The sequence below is a fragment of the Zasmidium cellare genome, assembly GCF_010093935.1.
Source record: "Zasmidium cellare ATCC 36951 unplaced genomic scaffold M409scaffold_10, whole genome shotgun sequence".
In the NCBI taxonomy this organism is placed as follows: Eukaryota; Fungi; Ascomycota; class Dothideomycetes; order Mycosphaerellales; family Mycosphaerellaceae; genus Zasmidium; species Zasmidium cellare.
In genome coordinates this window covers 37,167-49,373 of record NW_022986954.1, presented here as the reverse complement: position 1 = coordinate 49,373, position 12,207 = coordinate 37,167, and the positions used below count along the sequence as shown (strand labels likewise).

Below are 12,207 nucleotides of genomic sequence, written 5' to 3'. Positions count from 1 at the left end.
GACTAATCTCATCATGAAGCTCAACGAAGTCACCAACATGTCGACCACCATAACCACCGTTGCGCCGTCCAAGGCCAACATTGGCGTGTACACCAACCCTGCCCACGATCTCTGGATAGCAGACGCTCTGCCCAAGCAAGAGGATGTCGAGAAGGGACAGGATCTAAAGGAGGGGGAGATCACGGTTGCGATCAAGAGCACGGGGATCTGTGGGTAAGAGGAACAAACCACACCTACCTGCAAACATCGTTGCTGATGTGAACGATATAGATCCGACGTGCACTTCTGGCACGCCGGCCGTATAGGCCCCATGATCGTCGAAGACACGCACATCCTCGGTCACGAATCCGCCGGCATCGTCGTCGCTAAACATCCCTCTGTCACAACCCACCAGATCGGCGACCGCGTCGCTGTCGAGCCCAACATCATCTGCGGCGAGTGCGAGCCCTGTTTGACAGGCAAATATAACGGCTGCGTCGACGTAAAGTTCCGCTCTACGCCGCCTATTCCAGGCTTGCTTCGCCGCTACGTGACCCATCCCGCGGTGTGGTGCCACAAGATTGGGGACATGAGCTACGAGGACGGAGCGCTATTGGAGCCTTTGAGCGTGGCGCTGGCGGGGATGCAGAGGGCGAATATTACGCTTGGAGATTCAGTACTCGTATGCGGCGCGGGACCCATCGGACTCGTAACTCTGGCTTGCGTGAAAGCCGCCGGCGCAGAACCGATCGTGATCACAGACATCGACGAAGGCCGACTTGCATTCGCCAAAGAGTTCTGCCCAAGCGTCCGAACACACAAAGTCGAATTCAGCGACTCCCCCGACCAGTTCGCGGAAAAGGTCGTCGCTCTCGCCGACGGCGTCGAACCCGCCGTCGTGATGGAATGCACAGGCGTGGAGTCCTCCATCTCAGGTGCCATCCACGCGGCCAAATTCGGTGGCAAAGTCTTCGTGATCGGCGTGGGTCGACCGGAGATCAAGATTCCTTTCATGAGGCTCAGCACAAGGGAGGTGGATCTGCAGTTTCAGTACCGGTATGCGAACACCTGGCCGCGGGCGATCAGGTTATTGAGGGGAGGCGTGATTGATCTGAGCAAGTTGGTGACGCATCGGTTTAAGTTGGAGGATGCGGTGGATGCGTTCAAGGTGGCGGCGGATCCCAAGCAAGGTGGCATTAAGGTTATGATACAGAGTATGGAGGAGGGGGAGAAGTAGAGGGAGCTTTTGGTGAGTTGGCATTTGATGGTTTGGAGCGTGGGAAGAGTAGTTTGGCATAGAGTATGAAATGCAATGCAACGCATCTCTTCGAGCATGGTGAAAATCGAGGAGAAGAGAGGAGAGCGGAAGAAATCTCAACTGAGGAAAACATAACCCCTTCCGTTCTACCTTGATGGACATGACCATGTTACACGCAAGAATATTGAAAGCCTACACTCACCAACGAACAAGAACGCTAATCTCCCCAAATCCCAAAGCTGGCTTGAAACAACCACATGTAAATTCAAATATCAAACATACCCCTAACAAAACAAGCCCACACAACTCCCGTGCCACTGCTCCCTCCATCCCCAAGCGGCACACACTTCACAACCAACCTCTCATCCTCCCACTTCACAGTCGTCGTGAATTCCTCCACATACCCTTCCCCACCATCCCCACCGCCATTTGTATGATTCTTCCTCTTATTCTTCTCAGCCTTCGCCACAGCCCCCACAACCCCCTCCCGAAAACCCCTCGCCGCCTCCCCCACGCCCACACCACCCTCCCCCTCCGCATACCAATCCTTCCACAACCTCTGCGAAACCCACGGAACCCTCACGCCCCTCGGCACACCATTCTCACGCCACGCCGTCGGCTGCAAAATCATAAAATCCAAATGCTGATCTTTGATACGCTCGAGGGTGGAGAGCAGCGTGTGCGTGGCCATGTGTGCGGTCGTGGGGGTGAGGGCGGTGGTGAAGTGGTGAAGGGCGGAGTCGATGAGGGCGTTGGTTTCGGAGGTGCGTTGGAGGTCGTCGGCGATGGCGATCCAGTCGATGGAGGGGGAGGAGAAGGGGGAGGGGGCGGTGGGGGAGGTGGTGCATTCGATGTTTGACAAGGGCGTCTTCGTGAAGGTGGCGAATTCTGCTAGGGCGGCTTTTTGGACGTTGGATGTGACGTCTTCAGAGGCGAGGAGGAGGTGCGTTTTGGTGCCGGTTTTGCGGTCGACGACTTGGTTGACGCATTGGAGGATAACGCGGCTGGGGGTGTTGCTTGAGCGGGGTTCTACGCGCAGGGTGCATTCGACGTCGACACCGTAGGGGACTTGGACGAAGGAGCAGGATCCTACGGGGAGGGGGTGCGTGGAGGAGACGTAGCGGATGGGGGAGCCGTGGATTTTGGGGTCGGCGAGGGCGATGCCGTTGAAGGAGGGGGCGGTGGTTGGTGTCGTGGTGGGTTTCTTTGCGGAGGGAATGCCTCGAGTGAAGGCTGCGTCGGGGGTATTTCTTCGCTCTTTGGAGGGCCGTTGGTCGCTTGCGAGGTGGTCGTTCGGGTGGGAGTAGAAGCTTGAGTACAGCGTGGACGCGGAGGTCAGAGTTGGGATCGAGACGGCAGAAAACGAAGACACCGTCTCATCATCAGGGATATCATCAACGTCCCACCAGTGTTTGCGGACATCTTTCTGAATCATCGGTGCCTTGGCAAGACCAGTGACAAGTTGGTCAAGCTGGTCAGGGGTAATCTTCAGCTTCTCCTTTTTCTTCGTGCGCAAGGACTGTATCCGCTTTGGGCCGACATATGTCTCGCTCGAAGGCCTGTTCGTTGTCGTTGATGCTGTCGGGGTAGTAGCCTCGTCGCCAGCCTCGCCATCAGGTAACGTAGGACTATTCTGCGGACTCGAAAGGAAGATCTTCGACTTGGTGTAGTCCGTGGGAGTGAAGTATATCTCCGACCCATCAGATCTCCTCCCTCGGCGCTTGGTGGAGGAAGTGGACTCGCCACTTGGGCTTCGAATATGGGCTGAGGCCTCAGGGTCGACGGCAACCTCTTCGGTCGGGCTCTCGTTCGTCGTTAACAAATCACGTGCAGGCATTTGGGCTTCATACTCCTTGGCTCTCTCCTTGACAGAGCTCTGACTGTCGTTCGACTTCGAGCTTCCAATCTCTGTCTTGTCCACAGGTGGTGTATATGCCACAGGCTGCAACAGCGGCACAGGCTCTTCTTCTTGCGGAGTCCTGGGCAATGAATCCGGAATGGCGGTGGTCGGACTGCTACCATTCCAAGACGCATGCCGGGAATGAGTAAAGATATCCGTTCCAGGCGAAGTGCCCTCCTGGATTCCGTCTGTTCGTAGAGAAGTCGGAGGCACCTGAACGCCCTTCTTGATTTCCGCCTTCCTCTTAATCCGACTCTTCTCCCTATTCGCATGATCCATAGCCTTGATCTCATCAAGGAATCTCTCTTCAGTCGGCACCCCCACCAACTGAGCGGTAGAGGCGACGGTATACTGTCCATTTGCCATATTTCGCTGCCGTGAACGTATGTCTCAAAAATGACGGATGTATCAAGCCTTCGTTCTTTATCCTCACCAGACACTGACCTGCAGCTCGTCTATACTGTCGTGTATTCGTACAAGAAACGCCGGTCTCAGACCTTGAGCGGAAGGTGAATGCTGATTGTGCGTGGAAGGTTAAGGTGTCGTCGGGAGGCATGGATGTGGTGGGTAGGCAGGGAATGAAAATCCCTCTCGCCATCGTGGGACAATGTTTTTTGTTCGCGTGAGTCGGTGGCGCATGGCGAAATGACCTGGTATGAAAGAGAGACAAGGCTGACAATGAAAAGAATAGTAACAGAGACAAAGGACGGATCCAGAATTGCGGGTTGCGAGTCAACGACAATGAAGACTTGGCGGGAACGAGCTTTTGGAAGTCGTCGTGACGTTGATGTGGTGGTTGATTGCAGTAGCTGATCATTAACTGACTGCGTCTTGCTCGAAGACCTAGTCATCGCAAGCGTAAGTCTCGTATCCCATAATGGATTGTGCTAGTTCATTGCCCCATCAAACCTGATGCGCCGTCGCTGCATGCACTAGCTGTACACAAAGCAAAGCAAAGACGATGATAAAGTCCTCCAGTTCCATTCCCTGTGGACCGCAAAGCTCCGCTCCGAATCTCTTACGATGGGTTCGAGAGCAAATACTCTACAGCCCCCTGGACGCTGCCGCCGCTTCTCCTAAGGGCTTGGACATTGCGATCGAACTCGTAGAATCCCATGTCGTTCAGCTGGCGTAGCTGGCTCTCGTACCGCTCTTCAGGAGGTCTGCTGTCTGCTGGCTCAGGAGGAGGTGCAGCTCCACCCAAGCCACCAAAGGGATTGAAACCAGCGCCTTCGCCACCTGCACCTTCGCCACCACCCATCATCTGCATCATCTGCTGCATCATTTGTGGGTTCTGCATCAGCTGCTGGGTCATGGCTGCCATTGGATTTTGCTGTCCCTCCTGGTTCTGTCCACCAAACAAGCTGCCGAATGGGTTCTGTTGGTTCGCGGTGTCTGTGCCAGTGCCAGCGCCGGCGTTACCAGCATTCGCGCCTGCCCCTGGTGGTGCACCGAACAGGGCTGCGAATGGATTCTGTCCGCCTTGTCCACCGCCAGGTGGTACTTGTGTGAATGGATTTCCGGTGTTCTGCCCACCTGCTCCAGTGTTCGTGCTGCCCGTAGTGTTGTTCGTGTTGTTGCCGCCCTCAGTGGTATCCGTTTGTCCCGGCATGGGGAACGCACCCTCACCACCATTGCCGCCCATCGCTCTCTGCATCTGCATCTGCATTCTAATCATATCTGGATTCATCATCATGCGCCTCATTTCTGGATTTTCAATCGCCGCCCGCGCCATGGGGTTGTTTCTGATCATCGGGTTGTTGCGAAGCATGTCCAAGACTGCCGGGTTGTTCATAGCCTCGTTCATCTGCTGCGCAAAATTCGGGTCATCGAGCATCCTAAGCATCTGATCCGCATTTGGCGGAGCGCCCATACCGCCATCTGCACCGAACATGTCCGCGCCTGGCAAGCCGTGAAAGCCTGCATATCTCGCGCCTGTGAGCTGAGCCAGTGGATTGCCCGCTCCCGTTCCAGCTGCTATGTTGGAAGGGACGTTCGATGCCGGCTGACCTGCTCCCGCTGGAGTGCTTGCGCCGCCTTGATTGACAGGGTTCTGGCGCTGATTGCTCTCGGCGCTGCGAACGAGGTGGACAGTGTTGCCATCCTTGATCTTGCAGCTCGCCAATGTGTCGGGATCTTTGAGAACGCGACCGCTGTATATCAGGCGTTGCCGCTCGGGTGGTGTATCGGCGTATTCTGAGGTGGAGAGCTTCTGCTTGAGATCGCCCACGGTCATGGTCGTGGGCACGGTAACGACATATTTGGCATCTGACGAGGACTTGACGTTGAATGTGAGCTGCTGTTCGACCTCGTCGCCGGTGTTCGCCGTGCTGCTGTCGGCCATGCTGGCCAGAGGTGTGATGAGTCTCGCTCTGTTGCTGTCAGATGGAGTTCGCCGTGAGATGGTGGGCTGGAGAGTGGGGCAAGGCAGATAAAGCCGTCGAGGTCAGGTGATTCGAGGGTTGTGGATGAATGGTGCGAGATGGTCAAAGGGGGAGTGGCATGAAAGAGGTGTAATTGTTGCCAGCAGGCACAGAAGGTGGTGGAAGCAGCAAGAGTGACGACAGCGACAAAGGTCCCTGGGCAAATGCACCGCAACCTGAGGCACAGCAAGGCATCTCAGCCTCTCGCTGTTTGTGTCAGCCACAGCACAAAATCATAAGCCATTCATAAATCAAATCACATGTCGAGTAGGGCACACGGCCTTTGACCGGCAACGGCAAAAGAAGCGCCAGCCGCAGTCGAGTCGTCCTCTCCACAAGTCCACGCCTAGACCGAGGTATGGGATTGGGATTCCGTACATCTACTACACCTCTACCCAAGGTAAGAACTGCGAACATTCACTTGCCATATTCTCACTTTCAGCTCTATCTCTGCTCCTCCCTCACTTCCTCTCAATTATACTGTCTATCCCTCCCATACAATCAAAATGAAAGCCATCCAAGTGAAAGAATACGTCAAGGTAAACTCCCAATGTTGAATACTCCCTCAATGTCACAACGACTGAATATTCGTCCAGGGCCCACGAGAACTCAGTGTAACCTCCATCCCCGACCCCACCCCCTCCCGCGAACAATACCTCATCGCCATCCGCGCCAGCGCCACAAACTTCTTCGACCTGCTCCAAATCCGCGGCAAATACCAACACCAACCGCCGCTCCCCTGGGTCTCCGGCGCCGAATTCTCTGGCATCGTCCTCGCGACCCCAACCTCCGCCGCCCACCGACCCCCCAAGTTCAACGTCGGCGATGCCGTCTTCGGCTCCGCCCAGGGCGGCTACGCGACCAAAGTCTGCGCGCTGGAGTCCCAGCTGCAGCCCGTGCCGAAGGGGTGGAGCTTTTTCGATGCCGCGGGATTGTTTGTGACGATGCCGACGAGCTATGCGAGTTTGGTGACGAGGGCGAATATCAAGAAGGGGGATTGGGTGTTGATCCATGCGGCGGCGGGCGGGGTGGGACTCGCTGCTGTGCAGATCGCGAAGGCGTTTGGGGCGACGGTGATTGCTACCGCGGGGACGCAGCATAAACTCGATGTGGCAAAGAGCTTTGGCGCGGACTACGCGATCAACTACAAAGACGACAATTGGCCACAGCAGGTGCTCGAGCTGACGCCCAAGAAGAGGGGCGTGGATATCGTGTATGATTCTGTGGGGTTGATCGAGAAGAGCACCAAGTGTATCGCGTGGAATGGACGGTTGTTGGTGGTGGGTTTTGCCGGGGGCACGATCGAGAAGGTCGCGACGAACAGGATCTTGTTGAAGAATATCTCGGTTGTGGGGTTGCACTGGGGGGCGTATGCCAAGTTTGAGCAGGAGAAGATTCCGGAGGTTTGGGGCGAGTTGCATAAGTTGATGGAGAAGAAGGCGATTCGGGCGACGAACTATACGGATAAGGTATACAAGGGATTGGAGAGTGTTCCTGCGGCATTGGAAGCATTGGGGGCGAGGGACACTTGGGGCAAGGTAGTTGTTGATTTGCCTGAGGAGAAGGAGAGCAAGTTGTAGAGGTGGAAAGTGTAAGCACTGCACAAAAAGCTTGACTGTGCTCTGTTTTTGATCGTTATCTGTGTCAAATGTGATCATGTCTGTGATCGTATCGCGGCTCTGGAACAGGCTGCGTCTGAATGTCTAGGTGATCTGCACCTCCTGTCGTGTTCTCCCGTCGTTTGCCAACCAAATGCACCACCAGCGCCTCGCTAATAAGCAATCAAAGACATCTACACATCCCACAACCATGGTATCTCTGGGTATCTCATGCCTCGCTCTCTGCACTCCTTATCCTCTTATGCTTCTTGTCTTTCCTGAACCGTGTCGCTTTGCTCACGTATGCGCCTGTGGTCTTGAAGTCTGATGACCGACGGTACTCCAATCCTGCTCGAACCTTTGCTGGAGCCATGCTCGACCGTCGTGACTGTGAAACGGAGTTCTCTCCACTGTTGTAGCCTTCATCCTCCTCAATCGAAGGGGTCGCGCTTCCTGGCGATACAACCGTACATTGATCCTTGCAATCCACCATTCGCGAAACCAGAGATGCGATGTCCTTGGCGTGGGTCATGGAGCAGAGGAGTCGTGTATTGACCTGTCTTTGCAGTCGTCGCGACGGAGAGTGTGGTCGTTGTGGGAACGTTCGTGATCGCGAAACTTCAGGAAAGTCGGTCTCCTCTGCCACTGGGATTTCCCAGCCAGCATCGTCGTCCATGTTGGCATAAGACTCGCATGAGTCGTAGCATATTTGCGAATCGTGCCGTAATCTAGAGTTGGCGAAAGTTGCTGCTAGGTCGGTGACGGAGAAGCGAGGTGGAGGGTATGGTCCGGTAGGTGAGCAAGGCGACACCGATCGCGACGTCTCCCTTGTCGACAATGTGTTGGAACTCGAGTCGACGGACGGCGACCTTGCGGTCTCGAAGGAGAAGTTTTCGTCAAACATTTCCGAGACAGTGTCCAGTTGTAGAGGCCAATTGCAGAACCAACACCCGAAAGGATTCTTGCTGTCGGTAACCGACGATGGAGCACTGAAACAAGATGCGGGCGTCGTCGATGTATATCAATCAAGGCCGCATAGGCGACGGATGGGATCCACCTCAAGAGATATGTACAATCACGAACTAGGCGGGCCGGTGGGTGTAATATCTGGACGAGACCTAGGCGGCAAAAGAGCAACCCATGGTGGTAAGGCTCAGGGAATAAGGCGGGCCAGACAAGGCCGATGGTGTGTACGGGGTGGGACTCTGTGGACGGTCGAGACGAATCGGTCGAGAGGCCGCGAATGTCGCCGCTCAGCAGAAAAAATAGGGCCGCGACAGGTCGTCGCCGCTCGCGTTTATCTGCGACCCCTTTGACGGCACGACAGCACAGGCAAAGAGCAACGTCGCCCTGGCGGTTCGCATGGGCGCATGCGCCGTTGGGAGCAAGACGGCAGCGTTGCCGTTGGGCTTTGGGCGAGATCGAGACCGTGGGTTGCCGATCGCTGGCTTCCAAGCCCGCCAAGCTCACCTCCTTGCAAGGCCCAGAAGGAGATCGAACAAATCATCGCCCGTGCTGTTCGTGAGAAAGAGTGGGGCAGTCAGCCCAGGCACATGGCGATTGGGCACGTTGTATCGCCCGCAAGAGGCGAAGAATTTCTAGAAGAAGTCTGTCTCGCACAACTTGTCCCGCTACTGCCCGAGCGCGCAGACAACACCAGCGTTCGCAACACAGCGTCCAGCGCACCTACCTGGCCGTCGGCGTCTGATGAAACGGGTCTCGTAGCCGCTGATGCGTCTGTCGCGTTGTCGACCCAACTCCTGAGCCGTTCCGTGGCTCCCTGCAGTCAGCAGCAGAAATCGAAGAATGCCCGTGAGTCTGCTCGGGCGACCGTCCGAAAAAGACTCCGTCCGATCATCTCTGCGAGTCGCGGCGGAGAAACGGCTCCTTTGGAGCTAAAGGCACGACATCCGGCTTTGGTCTTTTTCACACTTCAGTCCAGCGCGGCCACTACGGACGCGGGTGTCCACCTCAAGTCTTCAATTGCTACGTCAGGCGGTCTTGAAGTCGTGAACAGAGACGCCACCGTGATGTTACACCCCTTAAATGTGCATTCCGCAGGCCTGTAAGCGTGAAAGCAATGGTGTACGCATCCCCCCAGATGTAGGAATGCCAACCTGGAGTCAGCCAGGATTCCCAAGTCTTCGATCTGGAACGACACTGGCTCTCGCAGATTGAGTTCAGCGCTACTGCTGTGATCACCTTGCTGTCCTAATATGCTGTGGTCCTGTTCTTGTGGCCAATCATTCGCCACATGTTTGATGTCGTGACGCCTCAGGCTGGCGTCAATTTGAGAAGCCACCAGCTCAGCTTCTCGAGGCGGCACCATTACGTACCGGAGATGGCTATATTGTGGCTTCTCTGTGGCAGCAGCAGTGCGGTCGCTCGAAAAGACTGGGCTCACGTGTAGCGTTGTCGGGTAATGTGTGTGGTAGTCTTTGACGACACGGCATTCCCAGTATGGATCTGCCGCACAAAGCCACCGACTCGTCGACCAACCTTCTAGAGAAGGCAAATGCGTACGAGTCAGTCAGCGATGAGGACTTGGTCTGTCCGTGTCAGTCATTGAGGCAGGTGGACGCCAGAGCAACGTCATGTTACGTCCACAGCGTCCAAGGTCCACAATGCTAGGATATCTCGCCCCGATACTTGGATCGTGGAGCTAAAGCGATGACGAGGTGGCCAATGAAATAGTCGGGCGTGCTAAACAAGTTGATGGAGAGCGGAGTGGAATGACGTCTCTTCGAAGTGTCTCTTGCGAACCCCGGCGCGTTGGCGGCGGGTACAGCCATTAGCGTATATTAAGCGAGTCGTTGGCTCGAGCGTTTTGTCGAAGCTGTCGAGCTCAGGGACAAATTTGATGAACTATTCCACCAGACGATGGCATCGATTGTTAGATCGACCACGAATCGCGCAGTCCATCTGCGCATTATACCAAGGCCATCGAATCTGGGCGAATCCAGAGAGATACTGCGGCTGATCTCGCAATTCGGAGAAGTCGAGTACTTCAAAAATCTCAAATACGATCACTTATCCGCGCCCAATGCTGCTCTGGTCATCTACAAAGACGAGGATGCCGCCCAGCATTGTCTCAGAAAGAGCCCCATTCGCTTCAGAATGGGCAAGGCCGTGGCAGGAGAATCAACTTCACAACCTGTAGAGGAACACTCTCCCGAGACTGCATCCACAACAAATGATAGACCATTGGACAATCCATTTCTTGCTACGGACGCAGCGACCGCCAGCAATGCCCCGAAATCGGATGTATCACCAGCGCCAGTACCCAAGACTGTGCCCCGACAACCACCAACGCTCACAGATTCCCACCTGTACCAGGTCCAAATTCACCCTGCGCGAGTGCATTTCAGAGACCAGATCAATGCAGGCCACTACCACGGACCTTTTCCAATTGACACCAAGAGCGTAGCGCAAGGTGATCTTGCGAAGTCTGTTCCCCTACCTGGGCTCAGCTGTGTTGATTGGAGGGCTGGTGATAAGCCATGGAGAATCGTACGGCAAGAGCAGTTTCGAGAACATGAGAGTTGGAACAAGAGGAAGAGCTTGAGGGAGCTTTACAACGAGAAGTCTGAGGCGGCCTCTACTCCTCAGCTACTTTCAAATGAGAAGCCCAAGACTGGCTCCGTTCCCGAATCTTGGGAGAGACCCATTTGATTGAGGATGAATTTTGCCAGTTACGCTAGGACGTCTGACGCTTGAGATACACTTGGAGCTGCGTGAAGGAGTTCAGTACATTGATGCTCGCGCCTCGTACGGATCAAGCGCCAAATCTTTGAAAGTGCATCACCAGTGATGGTTCTGCGTCTTTGAGTGCGACTGAAGATGATCAGCTGCTTCACCAATTCAATGCCGGGAGGCGTTGATATGAAAGACGACGCATGTGACTGCCATGAGGAATTCCACGAGCTTGCAACTGCAGGTCTATGCATATGCTGATTGTCGTTGCCGCTCACCTATAACTACAACCTTCTCGTCATTGTCGAAAAGTTTCCGCCGTCGCCACGACACGAAAAGGATACTCGAATCCAGCATCACACTATTCAGACAACCATGTCAAGTCCCCGCCAAATTTGCGAACAACATTGGAGCAACGCGACATGGCAAACCTGCACTTGCCCCAGATGCGAACCGCGCCTCCACACGAAGGTTATCCATCACGAAGATTTGAAACCATTCAACCTCCTTCGCGGCCTGACGTGGAGAGGGCACGATGCTTGGCGAATCGCATCTCTCGCAGTCTCCTCCTTTACCGGCCCATCCAAGCACCAGAAGACCAACCAGAAGTGGATCGCATGGGCGAAGAAACACCATCTTTTTGAAGAACGACGGGCCGCGGCTGATTGTCTCGATGAGGAGGCTCTGAACGAAGTAGTTGAAATCTTCAGCGACATTTTCCTCTTGCGCCAACTGCCATCCTCGAAGATTTCTGTGCGGTGGGCCATTCTGGACAAGAATCAGCTTGGCTTCCTCCAGTCCGGAATCTCTCCTAGAGAGCGCATGATCCTGCGGTTGAACTGCGACCACACGCCATTGCAAAACTCTGCGGAAAGAATCCTGTGCGTGGTGCTTCACGAAATGGCGCATGCGTTCTTCGACTACTATGCCTGCAACCCCTGGATCAAAGCTCAATGCGCGCAATCCAACTGTGGAAAGCTCTATCATCTCAACATCGGCACGACTGGCCACGGTCGAGCTTGGCAATACTTGATTAATCACATGCAACATTCCATGCGGGATGCTTTGGGATTCGAGGGCGATCTTGGTCGAAAGGCAGGGATGTGTCAAGAACTCGAAGCTGGGGGTACGAAATGCGCATCCTCGTTTCCGGTGGAATAACTGCTGACAGGATGAGCAGCTTGCGTTCCTTGTTGGCAGGACGTAGTCTTGCTGTACCCGTGGTTTCCATCCCGTTGGTGGAATTCTACCATTCGTACGAAGGATGATGATGCGGTTCTACATCTTCGTCTATCAACAAAGGCACCGCGAAACACAGCATGGGACTCGACTCTTCCGAGACATCGACGGCGGAAT

The 12,207-nt window shown here is 55.0% G+C and overlaps 7 protein-coding genes across 7 annotated transcripts; 4 read left to right on the top strand and 3 right to left on the bottom strand.

The window, feature by feature from the left end:
* Positions 1-13: 13 nt before the first annotated feature.
* Positions 14-1,216, top strand: M409DRAFT_20349 (uncharacterized protein; the record flags this gene model as incomplete). The annotated part of the gene is made up of 2 exons (XM_033805353.1): positions 14-213; positions 271-1,216. 2 exons carry the CDS (start codon positions 14-16, stop codon positions 1,214-1,216), a joined length of 1,146 nt encoding a protein of 381 aa, XP_033670010.1.
* A 286-nt stretch (positions 1,217-1,502) lies between these two features.
* On the bottom strand, positions 1,503-3,503 carry M409DRAFT_20348 (uncharacterized protein; the record flags this gene model as incomplete). Its single annotated transcript, XM_033805352.1, has 1 exon — positions 1,503-3,503. The coding sequence occupies one exon, from the start codon at positions 3,501-3,503 to the stop codon at positions 1,503-1,505; it is 2,001 nt and encodes a 666-aa protein (XP_033670009.1).
* Positions 3,504-4,155: 652 nt separating this feature from the next.
* M409DRAFT_64894 (uncharacterized protein) lies at positions 4,156-5,481 on the bottom strand (the record flags this gene model as incomplete). The annotated part of the gene is made up of 1 exon (XM_033816272.1): positions 4,156-5,481. The coding sequence occupies one exon, from the start codon at positions 5,479-5,481 to the stop codon at positions 4,156-4,158; it is 1,326 nt and encodes a 441-aa protein (XP_033670008.1).
* Positions 5,482-6,066: 585 nt separating this feature from the next.
* Positions 6,067-7,140, top strand: M409DRAFT_20346 (uncharacterized protein; the record flags this gene model as incomplete). The annotated part of the gene is made up of 2 exons (XM_033805351.1): positions 6,067-6,099; positions 6,157-7,140. The coding sequence occupies 2 exons, from the start codon at positions 6,067-6,069 to the stop codon at positions 7,138-7,140; spliced, it is 1,017 nt and encodes a 338-aa protein (XP_033670007.1).
* A 247-nt stretch (positions 7,141-7,387) lies between these two features.
* Positions 7,388-7,834, bottom strand: M409DRAFT_20345 (uncharacterized protein; the record flags this gene model as incomplete). Its single annotated transcript, XM_033805350.1, has 1 exon — positions 7,388-7,834. The coding sequence occupies one exon, from the start codon at positions 7,832-7,834 to the stop codon at positions 7,388-7,390; it is 447 nt and encodes a 148-aa protein (XP_033670006.1).
* A 2,204-nt stretch (positions 7,835-10,038) lies between these two features.
* M409DRAFT_20344 (uncharacterized protein) lies at positions 10,039-10,830 on the top strand (the record flags this gene model as incomplete). The annotated part of the gene is made up of 1 exon (XM_033805349.1): positions 10,039-10,830. The coding sequence occupies one exon, from the start codon at positions 10,039-10,041 to the stop codon at positions 10,828-10,830; it is 792 nt and encodes a 263-aa protein (XP_033670005.1).
* Positions 10,831-11,226: 396 nt separating this feature from the next.
* On the top strand, positions 11,227-12,012 carry M409DRAFT_52405 (uncharacterized protein; the record flags this gene model as incomplete). The annotated part of the gene is made up of 1 exon (XM_033812070.1): positions 11,227-12,012. One exon carries the CDS (start codon positions 11,227-11,229, stop codon positions 12,010-12,012), a length of 786 nt encoding a protein of 261 aa, XP_033670004.1.
* Positions 12,013-12,207: the final 195 nt, after the last annotated feature.